This window comes from Aquarana catesbeiana, linkage group LG03, assembly GCF_042186555.1.
Source record: "Aquarana catesbeiana isolate 2022-GZ linkage group LG03, ASM4218655v1, whole genome shotgun sequence".
Lineage (NCBI taxonomy): Eukaryota > Metazoa > Chordata > Amphibia > Anura > Ranidae > Aquarana > Aquarana catesbeiana.
In genome coordinates, this window is record NC_133326.1 from 529,111,899 (window position 1) to 529,126,049 (window position 14,151).

Below are 14,151 nucleotides of genomic sequence, written 5' to 3' on the forward strand. Positions count from 1 at the left end.
CTCAATCAGCACATCACCCACAGTTATTACCTCTTGTATCTCTTGACCTTCCCTCTTAGATTGTAAGCTCTAAGGAGCAGGGCCCTCTGATTCCTACTGTATCAAATTGTATTGTATTTGTACTGTCTACCCTCAAGTTGTAAAGCGCTACGTAAACTGTTGGCGCTATATAAATACTGTATAATAATAATAATAATAATAATAATAATAATAACTTTTCTCCCGTTACTCTGTGGAGCAATAACACCTCTTTATTTACAAAAGCATCTAATTGTACCCGACTATGTGATCATCTCAAAGAGTTCTTTCAGCAAAATTCTCTTTGAGGTTGTTGTATTTAATCTGGTTTTCTCATAAAGCTTATTGCAGAGGTTTGATATTCAAGTGTCAGAGAGGGAAAGGAAGGGGACGGCGTAGGCTTTATCAGACCTTTTGTCCAAAATTAAATCTCTTGAATCCCAGCATAAACAGACTTTATCTACACAGATTTTGGAGGAGTTGTGTAAATGTCATCAAGGCAAAAGGTTGAAAAGGTTTAAGGCCACATATTATACAAAAGGTAATAGGGCTGGATGCCTATTGGCGAACTTAAAGCCAAACAGACTAAATTAAAATTGTTTTCCATGGTGGTCCCAACTCACTAACTCTGTAGTTCACCATCCTAAAAAGAGCTGATGCATGTAAAAAAATACTACTCTCAACTTTTCAATTTGAAAGATGATTCTGATACGGGTTAGCCAACTGCTGCGTCTATCTCTGCATTTCTATCCACTCTTAATTTGCCTAGTGCAATTAAATCAATACCTAAAGAGAATTTTTCTGGTGCACATGGTTTTTAAGCAGAATATTATCAGGATTTCTTTGATATACTACTTCCTCATTTACATCAAGTATTTAACACAGCTGCAACATCTTCTTCCTTCTCCCCTGAAATGCTTCAGTTGGTGATAGTTACTCTGCCTAAATCAGGGAAAGCCCCTAACCGGCCCCAAAAATTCAGGCCAATTTCTTTCCTGAACACAGATCTCAGTGGCGGTGCGTTCATAAAGGGCGCCGCAGGATCGTTGCCCCCTCTCTCCTGGCACCGCTCTATCACCATAGATAGATTCATGCATTGCTATGGTCGCTGCTGACACCCCCTATTCAGGTGCCTGGCCCATTTTCGGGTGCCGGGCATCTGAATTACAGCGGCGGAGGTGTTTTTTGGAAGCACCTGATTAGAGCCATAGGCTCCAGTAGGCGCCCAAAAAGGTGAACAGCGGGCGCAATGCTCTTTTTTTCGCTGTTCACTCAGCTGTGTGTTAGCAAAGTGAAGGAATTTGCTTTGCTAACACTGAATCGGCCTCTCAGCCAATCAGGTTGCCGGGTCTGTTACCGGTCACCTGATTGGCTGAAACATCAGGCGCTGTGATTGGACGCCTGAGAGAGGACGGAAGAAGACATTGAGGACGTGCAGGAGACCACCGTTGACCCGCTCCGAGACAGGTAAGTGCCGGGCAGCATCTGATGGGCACACTGGCAGCATTTGATGGGGCACACTGGCGACATCTGATGGGGCACACTGGCGGCATTTGATGGGGCACACTGGCGGCATTTGATGGGGCACACTGGTGACATCTGATGGGGCACAGTGGCGGCATTTGATGGGGCACACTGGCGGCATCTGATGGGGCACAGTAACGGCAATTGATGGGGCACAGTAATGGCAATTGATGGGGCACAGTAACGGCAATTGATGGGCACTCTGGCAGCATCTGATGGGGCACAGTAGTGGCAATTGATGGGAACATTGGCAGAAATTGATGGGCACAGTGGCTGCGTTTGATGGGCACAGTGGCTGGGTTTGATGGGCATAGTGGCTGACAGGCACCTGATGGAACTAGACGAATGTTCAACTTATAAAGAAGAGTAGAGCCTCATAAGATCTCCTCTGTCTTCCTAGCCCTAGATGCGGAAAAAGCATTTGACAGAGTTCATTGAGGATACTTGCTTTCCACATTACTTAAATTTGGGATACAGGGGTTTTATACAGAATGCCATTTCGACATTTTACACTACCCCCTCCGCAAACGCTTACACTTCAAATGCTTTATCGGACCACTTCTCCATTACGAATAGTACTCGCCAGGGGTGCCCTTTATCCCCCTTGTTTCTCTCTGCTCATGGAACCCCTGGCAGCCAAGATACAAAACCACCTCTCTATAAAGGGAATGGAGGTTGCTGGTTACTCCGACAAAATAGGTCTGTTCGCAGGCAATGTGATCCTGATACTCACTGAGCCAGTCTTATCCTTAACAGCGGTGCAAACGATATTAGATTTAGTAAAATATCATAATATAAGCTGAACGTTACGAAGTCTTCTGCTTTTTCAGTAGGGATTACAAAAAACATCTTGTTAGATATGAAAACCTGCTTTAATTATCAATAGGAACGAAATAGATTGGCTTACCTGGGTATCACTCTCACTTCCCCTACCTCTTTGATCTATGAGACTAATTATAAAGTTCTCCTTAACAGCATCACGCAAGATTTTGTTCATATTGCAAAGTCTGAATGCTCTTGGCTAGGCAGGATCGCTGCATTTAAAATGCGAATTCTGCACAAACTGCTATACTGTTTTAAAACAGTTCCTATATGCGTACCTAAATGTTTTTTCCATACAATTCATGTAGTTTTTAGACTTTAGACTTTTTAGACTTTTTATTTGGATAGGTACAAAACCCTGTATTTGTTACACTTTTCTAACCAGGCATAAATCTAAAGGTGCTGTGGGGTCCTTCCAGTACTTATTAAATATTATTATGCAGCTTTGCTCAATCAATACAGGCTGGGTTCACACTGGTGCGACACGACAGCCGTCCTACTTTGGATCCGACTTTGCCCTGCGACATGAAGCCGGCATGTGTCCGACTTTCAATGAACGGGGATCCGACTTGGATCCCCGCCAATGCCGGCACTGTGTTTGGTATGAATCTTTAGGGGGGAACTCCGCGCCAAATTTTAAATAAAAAACCGGCATGGGTTCCCCCTCCAGAGGCATACCAGGCCCTTGGGTCTGGTATGGACCTTGAGGGGAACCCCCTACGCCGAAAAAACGGCGTGGGGGGTCGCCCCCAATCCATACCAGACCCTTATCCGAGCACGCAGCCCGGCCGGACAGGAATGGGGGTGGGGACGAGCGAGCGCCCCCCCCCTCCTGAACCGTACCAGGCCGCATGCCCTCAACATGGGGGGTGGTGCCTTGGGGGAGGGGGGCGCGCTGTCTAATAAAATGCTTTAAAAATCTGTGTAGTGTTTTTTTTTAAATTGACACTTTTCCTAGGTGAATGGGTAGGGGTACGCTGTACCCCATACTCATTCACATAGGGTGGGGGGCCGGGATCTGGGGGCTCCCTTATTAAAGGGGGCTCCCGGATTCCGATAAGCCCCCGCCCGCAGACCCCGACAACCAACGGCCAGGGTTGTCGGGAAGAGGCCCTTGTCCTCATCAACATGGGGACAAGGTGCTTTGGGGTGGGGGGCCGCAGCGCGCCCCCTCCCCCAAAGCACCAACCCCCCATGTTGAGGGCATGCGGCCTGGTACGGTTCAGGAGGGGGGGGGCGCTCGCTCGTCCCCACCCCCATTCCTGTCCGGCCGGGCTGCTTGCTCGGATAAGGGTCTGGTATGGATTGGGGGGGACCCCCACGCCGCTTTTATCGGCGTAGGGGGTTCCCCTCAAGATCCATACCAGACCCAAGGGCCTGGTATGCCCCTGGAGGGGGAACCCATGCCGGTTTTTTATTTAAAATTTGGCGCGGAGTTCCCCCTCAAGAACATCTGAGCACAAGTCGCGTGCCAAAGTCGGATCATGCAAGACGGCAATCCGACTTTGATCCGACTTCAATGATAGTCAATAGGCTGAAGTAGGATCAAAGTCGGACCAAAGTAGTACAGGGAGCATTTCTAAAGTCGGAACGACTTGTGTCGGACCAGTTAGGACGGCTCCCATAGGGAAACATTAAATTTCACACGTCATGCGACATGAGCTCCCAATGTCGGAGCGTTTGTCGGACCAGTGTGAACCCAGCCTAAAGGCCTGGTTCCTATCTACAGACAAACTCTAGGTTTCTATAGAACAGGCAATAATCCCAACCTGAAACCTGCTGTCATTACTCTTTGCCAAAACGTTTTCTAGTTTCTCCCCTGCTTCCCTTCATAGCAGCTTCGTGCTTGGGAGTCTGCACTACGACATTCACCTCCTAATCAACCTAAACTGTGTTTAAACATACCTCTACATGATTATGAGCATATATTGCAATCTGTCAAAGTAACCCCTTGGATTACAATGGGCCTTCGTGCTGTTCAAGACTGAAAAATAGACTGAGCCGGGGAAATACTGTATTATATATATATATATATTTATCTCTCTATCTCTCTACACACACACACACACACACACACTATATATATATATATATATATACAGTATATCTTTGTACGGATTCGTAACATTCATACTAAACACCATTAAGTGTATGGAAGTGAATTCTACTATATACTGTTTTCTCACTAAATTGATATCCAGTATCGGGGGAATCTCCTGGTTTTACAACTACTTGCAACATAAGGGTTATTTCTCTAAAACATCTCATATGTTAAAATGGGAAAAAGACCACAGCAGGACATTTTCCGATGAACAGTGGCAGCGTGCTTTGTCTAATAATAATAGTGTCACACATTGTGTTAATCATTTGGAATATAGAGGATATATAGTATTTATAAATACAATATACAATGTCTATAGGTATTTCCTGATGTATTATCTCTATGTTGAAGACAGTGTGGCCATGTTGATACTTTACTTCATGTCTTTTGGGAGTGTAGGTCTCTTTGTAGATTTTGGGGTTCCCTTTTCCCTTTCATTTTTTCCCTTCCTATCACAGGTGACGATGGTACCTTGCTAAGTCTTACAATACATACCTTTCCAATCCAGCTCCAGACAATAGTCTCACATATTTTGTGACAATGCAGTAGCTAATGGAAATCCACTACTGTATCTAATATTTTGGATGTTGTATGTAGGGTAAACGGTCATTATGTTTATTAGAAATTTCTGGCATTTAGCAGCCAAGGCCTTAAAGCGTTTCTTACCAAATGGGATCGGATGTTCAATATTTCGGAAATATGAACATGTTTATGGATAACTTTATTCAGAGAGTACAAATACTTAGGGTGTTGGTGCACACTACTGTAGTTGTAGTTCTTGTTATTGTTTTGTATGTATGTTATGGGCAAGGCTTCTGACATTTGAATAATGTTATATAATAAATATTTTGTAAATTATATGCTATATATGCAATCCTGTTTCTTAAAAATTTGGAAACTGACCTTTGTTTAAAGCCTGGTACACACTAGTAGTTTTTTTTTTGTCATTTAACCAAGTGGGCTGAACGAAAAAAAAACTGAAGAGCTCAGGAGGAGCCGCTGGACTAACAATGCAATGTTAGTACAGCGATCTCCCCTGCTGAGCTATTGTGTTCTGACAGGAGGATGGCCCCCCAGCCAGTACACGCCAGTCACTGTTCTCAACTAATGGCTGAGAGTGCTGATCAGGTGTTGATCGTCAGACCTTTTTCGGTCATGCCCCTTCAACAGAAGCTGACTTCTGACCGGTCCTGCTACCGTAAACACACGTGAACTTACATAGGACCCTCTCCTCATCCCCCCGATCCCGCTGACCTGAAGTCCGGCGATCACCTGCTCTGACACATGGGGTCGCCACTTCACCATTCCAGGGCTTAGAAATCTCCTGCGGCTCAATGTCCTAAACGTATCTCGTCAGGAGGTATGTATAGAAGCATTCTAATTGATTGACGCGTTCACATGGGGGGCGCTATCCAATCAGAACCCGCGTAGCCCGTCCTGTCACTGCAGTCAAAGAGAAGGGAAAGCCGCTGGGATTTCAAATCCCTGGACTGGTAAATTGGCGATATGATCTTTCAGAACAGGAGATCACCAGACTCCAGGTTAGTGGGACCAGGTGCGATGGGAAGGGGCTCCAGTGTAAGTTCACCTTACAGATTTCCTGTAAAGGTGAACTTACACTTTAAGGATAAACGTGACATACTACTGCTATGTCCTGTACTTTAGGATGTTGCCACTCTTTTTGTAACTGATCTGATTACATTAATAAAATGCAATCTGATTGCATGACTTAATAAAACTATTTGAAAGAAACTCGTAGGACAATGTCACATTATGCTGATTTAAAAGAAAAAAAAAAAAAAAAGCTTTCGTTGGACACAAGCTTTGGATATATTATGTTAATTATGTTCAATTCCTGTATCTTGCAGCTTACCTGACAACTGGAGTCTTATCTTTTGCCTTATCTGTAAAACATGAGAGAATACAGTATGTATATATATATATATATATATATATATATATATATATATATATATATATATATAATTATTTTTTTAACCACTTGACCTCCGCAAGATTTACCCCTCTTCATGACCAGGCCCTTTTTTGCGATACGGAACTGTGTTACTTTAACTGACAATTGTGCGGTCGTGGGACGCTGTACCCAAATAAAATTGATGTTGTTTTTTCCCACAAATAGAGCTATTTTTTGGTGTTATTTTATCACCACTTCGTTTTTTTCATTTTTTGTGCTATAAACAAAAAAAGACCTACAAAACACCTACAATTTTGAATTTTTTTTTACTTTCTACTATAAAACATATCCAAAAAAAGAAATGAAAAAAATCTAATTTCTTCATAAATGTAGGCCAATATGTATTCTGCTACAAATTTTTGATTAAAATAATCCCAATAAGCGTATATTGATTGGTTTGCGCAAAAGTTATAGTGTCTACAAACTATATGATATATATTTATTTTATACTAGTAATGGTGGCCATCAGTGACTTATAGCGGGACTGTAATATTTCGGGACTGTGATAATTCACACTAACTGACACTTTTGACACTTTGTGGGAAACAGTGACACTAATACAGAGATCAGTACTAAAAATACTGTCACTGTACTAGAGCTGCACGATTCTGGATAAAATGAGAATCACAATTTTTTTGCTAAGAATAAAGATCACGGGGCGTGGCCAAGATCTCGAACGGGTCGGACGTCTAGGAGCGGAGCTCTGAGCCAAAGTAGGTAACAGGAAATTATCCTGTTACCTACTCCTGATCTGCCCGAGACCCCTCTAATTACACCCACCGATGAGCATAGATGGTCCTCTCTCAGAAAAACAAGGGCAGCAATCGTAACTCACAAAACAAGGGAGTCTTGACCCATTCCTCTGGTGCGGCCACACACGTGGAGGGAACATCTAACATGGCGACACAGACATCCGAAGCAGACCCAGCCCTTATGGGAGAAGATAGATTCTCAGCCCTAATGCAAGCTTTTAATGGATGCCAGGCAGCACTCACCACTAAAAGTGACTCCTTACAAATTGAAATGGGTCTAATGTGGAAGGACAGTGAAAAGCTTCGCCGGCGGGTGGAGGAATTGGAGACCCATGTGGGGGACATGGAGGAGACAGTGAAAGACCACACGGCTACCTTGCACACGGTCCAAGTCCACCTGAAACACCTGGAGGCCAAATCAGAAGATGCTGAGAACCGTAATCGGCGCAATAGTTTATGGATTATCGGCTTCCCTGAAGGGACAGAGGGTTCGGACACCCTGGCATTTACTGAATGCCTTCTCTGCACGCTTTTCCCTCAGGCGCCATTTTCGCCACACTTCGTGGTGGAAAGGGCGCACAGAATGCCTCCCAACCGCGAACCTCCTGGAGCACCGCCACGTACGTTCATATTTAAACTGAAGAACTTTAGAGACCGGGACTTGATACTTCGAGAGGCCAGGAAGATGGATACTATCCACCATGAGGCAGCCCACCTCATGTTTTTTCCGGATTTCTCCGTGGACACCCAAAAGAGAAGGAAATCATTTGACGCGGTCAAACAATCCCTCTGCTCGAGAAATATTAAATATAGCATGATGTTTCCCGCACGCCTGAGGGTGGTGGACGGCGAATCAATTAAATTCTTCAACACACCGGAGGATGCGGCTCAATGGGTGAACACTCTCCCGCGTGGGTGATCCGGAGATCCTGCACTCAACAACTATGGATCGTGGTTGGGACACGTGAGTTTGTACCAGCTTAGGGGACTTCTATGTTTTCTTTAAACACCCCTGGGGACTAGGTAACTTAACACAAGGCAGCATATCCTGGCCTGCCTGTTTGTCATCTAACAGTTACTGACTCTGGGATGAAGATTTTCCCTGCAACCTGCTCTCGGTGACTCTTACTCCCTCTTCTTCCCTTTGCTCATTTTGGGGAGGGGGTGGATTGCTGGATGCATATATTTGCTGTGTTTGATCCCTATGTGGGGCGATATGGGAGTAACGCCTCTGTTGATGACCATGAATATGAGCCCCCTGAGTTCCACACCCCACTATATTGCTATACCAGACGGGACACTGTGTGTGGTTTCTCTTTTTTTTTGGCCCAGCTGGCAAATCTGACTCTTGAAACGCATTATATACACGGACTGGGGTACAGCGCACATACGAAAGATAAAGACCTGTCGGGGGATCCTCCCCTTGTTTAGTTACTCCTGTAACATGTCAATTCACAGGACCAGTTCAAGTTTAGTACCCCTGGTTCGGCCAGGTGATTCCTCTGTTCCGCTCCGTTGGCGGCATCTCTGCTGCACCCCCTATACACCGGGTGCCCGAGTGTTTAACGCCCACTTGTTATATGTTCACGCCCTCATAGGGTCAACGACCATGTTTGTTAAGGGGATCCAGGTGCATTTAAGTTGGAATAGATGCACAGGGTGGGGGGGAGTTGGGGGCTATGTTGGGGTTTTTTTTTCTGTTGTTTTTATTGCCTTATATGGTTCTTTTTTGGTTACATATTGGTTAAAGAAGGAATGATATATGTATGTATGTCACAGATACTGCAGCTAGTCTTACAGGTGCCGATGGGTTGCTGGTGGTGGTCACCCCCACAGGGGGTTGCCTGCAGGGATCCGGATGCGGGACGGAGGTCCACATACCGATTTCAATGTCTCCCCTTATGGCCCCCCTGACATTGATTTCATGGAATGTGTGGGGGATGAATTCCAAAATCAAACGTGCCTTAGTGTTTAAATTCCTTAAACAGTACTCCCCTGATATATGTATTCTTCAAGAAACACACTTGGTGGGTGGCAGGGTCCTTGGCCTTCGGAAACCATGGGTCGGCCACTGCTACCATGCCACCCATTCCACACATGCCAGGGGGGTTAGTATTCTAATACGTAAATCCCTTCGTGCTTCTTGACCTGCATCTGGATCCTGAGGGCAAATATGTGGTTATACACGCGAGTATAGATGGTTTACCTATGCTGCTGGTGGGATTGTACAACCCACCCCCAGCCTCCATGAGATTCCTTCATAAAATAGCACAGATACTGGCATTACACTCAGTTACCGCTGTAATTATAGCCGGGGATTTTAATATGGTACCTATCGGACCAGTGGCATGCTCTCTGCTTCGTTCCCACTCCACCGGGGCACCAGGCAGGGGTGCCCCCTCTCCCCGGCCTTGTTTGCACTTGCCATAGAACCCCTGGCTATCCTCCTGCAGTCCTCAGAGACGGTAGTTGGCATATCAGTACATCCCATTGTCGAGAAGGTATCTATGTATGCTGATGATACCCTCCACTACCTTAATGATCCACATCAGTCTTTATCGGCGGCCCTGGCTTTAATAGACTTGTTTGGCAAATTTGCAGGTATTAGAATTAACTGTCGGTCCTTTTCCCTCTACGGCAGGGGGGACGTCCCCCAGGTCTTACGGCACCTCTGCAGTGGGTAGATAATTTCAAATATTTAGGTATCCAGATTCACAGAAATCCACAGACTCTAATGTATATCCGGTCCTTTAAAAGTTAGTACAGAAGACCTCTGTATGGAGGAATCTGCCACTCACCCCAATAGGCCGAGTTAATTTAATCAAAATGTCCTTCCTCCCCAAATTTCTGTACGTCTTTAGAAATACCCCCATTATTATACCAGCATCCTTCTTCACTAAATTAGAACAAGCGGTCACGTCATTTATATGGCGGGGGTCGGTACCGAGAGTGGCGAGGTCCACACTTCAGCTTGGATTATCGGGGGGTGGTCTTGCCCTCCCTGATTTTAAAAAATACTATTGGGCTGCGGTCCTTGTATCTGTGCGGTGGTGGTTTACGCAGGACCAATCTAATCCCTCGGTTAATCTTGAGGCTGCTATATTGGGTTCTTACTCTGAGCTGAGCAATATAGTATACAGGGGGCCTAGATCCACCACACAGATTACTATCCCTATGAAGACTACGGTGCAGGTGTGGAAACAAGTATCGAGGTATATAGAGGCACCACAATCGATCTCTCCCCACACACCCTTATGGGGTAATCCGTCACTACCCCACCAGAAGACGATCCCTGACCCACAGGTCTGGGCCAGGTTTGGTGTGCGGACTTTGAGGGATGTCATGTCAGAGGGGAGCTTGCTCCCTTTTGGAAGACTTAGGACCAAGTTTGGACTTCCCCCCTGGATGTATATTAGATTTCTACAGTTAAGACATGCCCTAAAGGCACAGTTTCCAGGCTCTATCAAGATTGAACCACACCAGGTAGAGAGGCTGCTGACGTCACGTGTCATAGACAAAACACTATTTTCTATTTGCCTTAGACTAACGTGCGGGGCCGGCTCTGGAGCAAATAGGGCCTTTTTGGCCTGGCGGCGAGACCTTCCTGCCCTGACTGAGGAGGACTGGACGGAGGGCTTACAGCAGTTCATTCCTCTTATGATCTCGACAAAATATAGATTTGTACAGTTGAAATTCCTTCATAGGGTGCACTATGCGCCACAAAGATTGGCATTATTTATATCACACCTCTGAAAAATGCCCCAAATGCACTGAAGGTATCTGCAACTACATTCATATGGTATGGCTTTGCCCAAGAATACAAGAATTCTGGCAAAAGGTAACTGATGATATCGCTTCGGTAAGCGGTATATCAGTTGGGTTAAACCCTTTGATCTTGTTGCTAGGTATCACAGATAATTACCCACTAGCACCCACGAAAAACTATCCATCTTTTATATGGCATTTTACGCCAGGAAGACTATTTTGCTTCAATGGAAGACGGCAGAGTCACCTCGGATTTCCACTTGACGAGATCTGGTGAACGCCACTCTCCCCCTCTATAAGCTGATGTACGTGGGTCGTAACTTCCCCAAGAAATTCTATAAAATATGGTCAGCCTGGGTCAAGGCCAGAGGCCTCACTGTGTAGAAATAGCTACAAATCCAAATATGACACTGCGGTTGTTGTTCCATCCCCCTCCCCTTTTCCTCCCCCTTCTTTCTTTTTTTCTCCCCTTGGGATCTCCCTGATCTCCCTCCCGTCCTATTTTGTCCCCCCGATCCCTTCTCCCTTCACCAAGTGTGCTCTCTACTCCTATGACCCGGGACTATTAGTTATAATGGCTAGACTATGTCTGTATATATACCATGTCTATATGCTCATGTTATAAAGTACCAAATGATGGAATTCCATATTTAAGTGGAGTTTCCTCATACATAATACTGAAATGGCATATTATATGAACAAACTATGACGTTTCCCTATACTCTATGATATGATTGTCTTGAATACCTATTCAGACTAATGTACACTACTGTAATTTGTTATGCTTGATGTGCATACATGTAACTGATTGAATATCTCAATAAAAATTCCTTCTGTTAAAAAAAAAAAAAGAATAAAGATCATGATTTTCGTGGCTTGACATCATCTTTCACATTATACAAAAAATTGGGCTAACTTTACTGTTTAGTTCTTTTTTTTAATCCATCAGTGTATTTTTTTCCCCAAAAATTGCGTTTGAAAGAACAGTGCGCAAATACAGTGTGACATAAAATATTGCAACAACCGCCATTTTATTCTCTAGGGTCTCTGCTAAAAAAAAAATCTATAATGTTTGGGGGTCTAAGTAATTTTCTAGCAAAAAATACTGATTTTAACTTGCAAGCAACAAGTGTCAGAAAAAGGTTTAGTCTTTAAGTGGTTAAACTGCCTACATTTACAGACCAAAGTTCTTTCCTTTGATCTAAAATAACTAAATGTTACAATGTTTCTCTTTATCTCACCTAAGATGTTGTGATAAACTTGGCAGGCTGCCTGTTTTTGCTTTTTTTGTTTTTTTTACAGCTGTCAGCATTAAGCAGAGAACAGCTCTGCACTGAATTGAGGAAATGCTGTTTTAAGATTGTGAGGGGGGTTGAATCGTGATTTCTATTCTTTAACGATTAATAGTGCAGCTCTACACTGTGCTAATGACACTGGCTGGGAAGGGGTTAAACAACTAGGGGCATCAAAGGGTTAAATGTGTGCCTAGACAGTGTTTTTATGTACAATGTGGTGCTTCTACTAAGGGAAGTGATTCATTGTATTCCTTGCTGTCAGGAAGGGCTTGCCAGCAGACAAGATGGCTCCCTCAGGCAGTTTCCTGTTCCACGGATTCCACATAGGATGGGTGCACGAGCGTGTACTAATGTGCGCGCATATCCGTGCACACGCATGCACACCAATGCGAGTCGGAATGCAAAGGATATGCGCGTGCACACATTCGCATACACACGCACGTGCACCCCGTGACAGATGATAGCGCCAAATGGATTATTTAAGCTGGGTCAGTCCCAGGATCAATGCTGTCTTGTCTACAGCGTTCCCGTGATTGTCCTGTTATCTGTTATTCTGCATCCGTTCCCAGTTTTTGCCCCGGCTTGCTCTGACTACTCTTGCTCTCCACCTGCATCGACTCTGGCTTGTACCTTGACTCCACTCCTTTCTCTGCATCTTTACCTGATCTGCTAATTTGTGTATGACCCAGTCAGTCTGACCCTGTCTGTGTTCCAGTCCTTATGGAGCCACCTAGCTGCAAGCATCTGTCCATTAGCCACTGTTACCTGCTCTTCTGATTACTGCATCCAAGTACCAGCCTGTTCCAGTTCATCCTGCCTAGCCCAGCAGCAAGCAAGACCATTAGGCACTTGTGCCACTCTGCACTCCTGAGCTACCTGTCTACGCTATCAGGGGCTCAGAGTCAAGGATGTAAGAGGCCTTCCTCTGCATATCAGGCTCTTCTACCAGGTATGTGACAGTAAAGACAGCCATGTCTGAGCCTGAGCAAAGAACCTCTCCCCTGAATGAACTGTGCCAACATTTGGCAGGCCTCACACAAGTTGTCAAAAATCTATACCCAGCTTGAGGAGCGTGTCCAGACCCTGTCATCACCCTCCACTGCTCCCGGTTATGCTTCTTCATCTTACGCTGGAATACCTGCTGCACTCGCAGTCGTGATGTTACCACCATAGCCCAGAGTTCCTATTCCTGAAAGATCTTCTGGCGACCACAGCAAATTCAGGGCTTTTCGCACTACCTGTGAATTATACTTTGCCTTACAGCCCCGCACCTTTTCACTTGAAACTATTAAAGTAGGATTTGTCATCTCTCTGCTGCAGGGTGAGCCCCAGTCAACCTTGGCCACCTTCTTTAAATACATGGCTCAGCTCTATGAAGACCCTCAGCGAACCCCCACCACAGAAGCAGCACTACACACACCCCAACAAGGCCACAGAGCAGGCGAGGACTATGTCTCAGGCTTTAGGTGCTGGAGTTCCGAAACTAATTGGAAGGACGCTGCCCTCTGTTACCAGTTCCGCATGTGTCTTTCAGAGGCCCTGAAAGAGGAGTTAGCTGAGTTGGTGTTCCACACTCTCTGGATGCTCTCATTAATCTGTCCATTCAGATTGACCGAAGGTTAAAAGAACGTAGATCTGAAAGATCAGCCGGACAATTTTGCCCTGTATGGATGTTACCAAGGGTTGCAAGTCCACCAGGGCCAGCTCCTCCAGAACCCCTTCTTCTGATTCTCCCGAACCCATGCAGCTTGGCTTGCTTTGTCCTCACTCACCATCGAAGAACATCAACGCCATCGCCAGAGCAATCTGTTATTGTATGGCAGGGAACCAGGCCACTATGTGAGGACCTGCCCAGCCAAACTCTGTAAGTGCCTGTCTATTTCTTCTGCCAAGCCTCCA

General features: G+C 45.2%; 1 protein-coding gene across 3 annotated transcripts in view; it reads right to left on the minus strand.

Moving 5' to 3' along the window:
* The window catches only part of LOC141132641 (hepatitis A virus cellular receptor 1 homolog), a 161,901-nt gene that overhangs the window by 35,550 nt on the left and 112,200 nt on the right, over positions 1–14,151 (minus strand). For 2 of the 3 annotated variants that reach the window (XM_073621257.1, XM_073621256.1), the window contains exon 6: positions 6,339–6,369. The exons of the other annotated variant lie outside the window; for it this stretch is intronic. In XM_073621257.1, the coding sequence (XP_073477358.1) occupies positions 6,339–6,369 (31 nt within the window). The remainder of the gene's footprint in view (positions 1–6,338; positions 6,370–14,151) is intronic. 3 annotated transcript variants of the gene reach the window in all.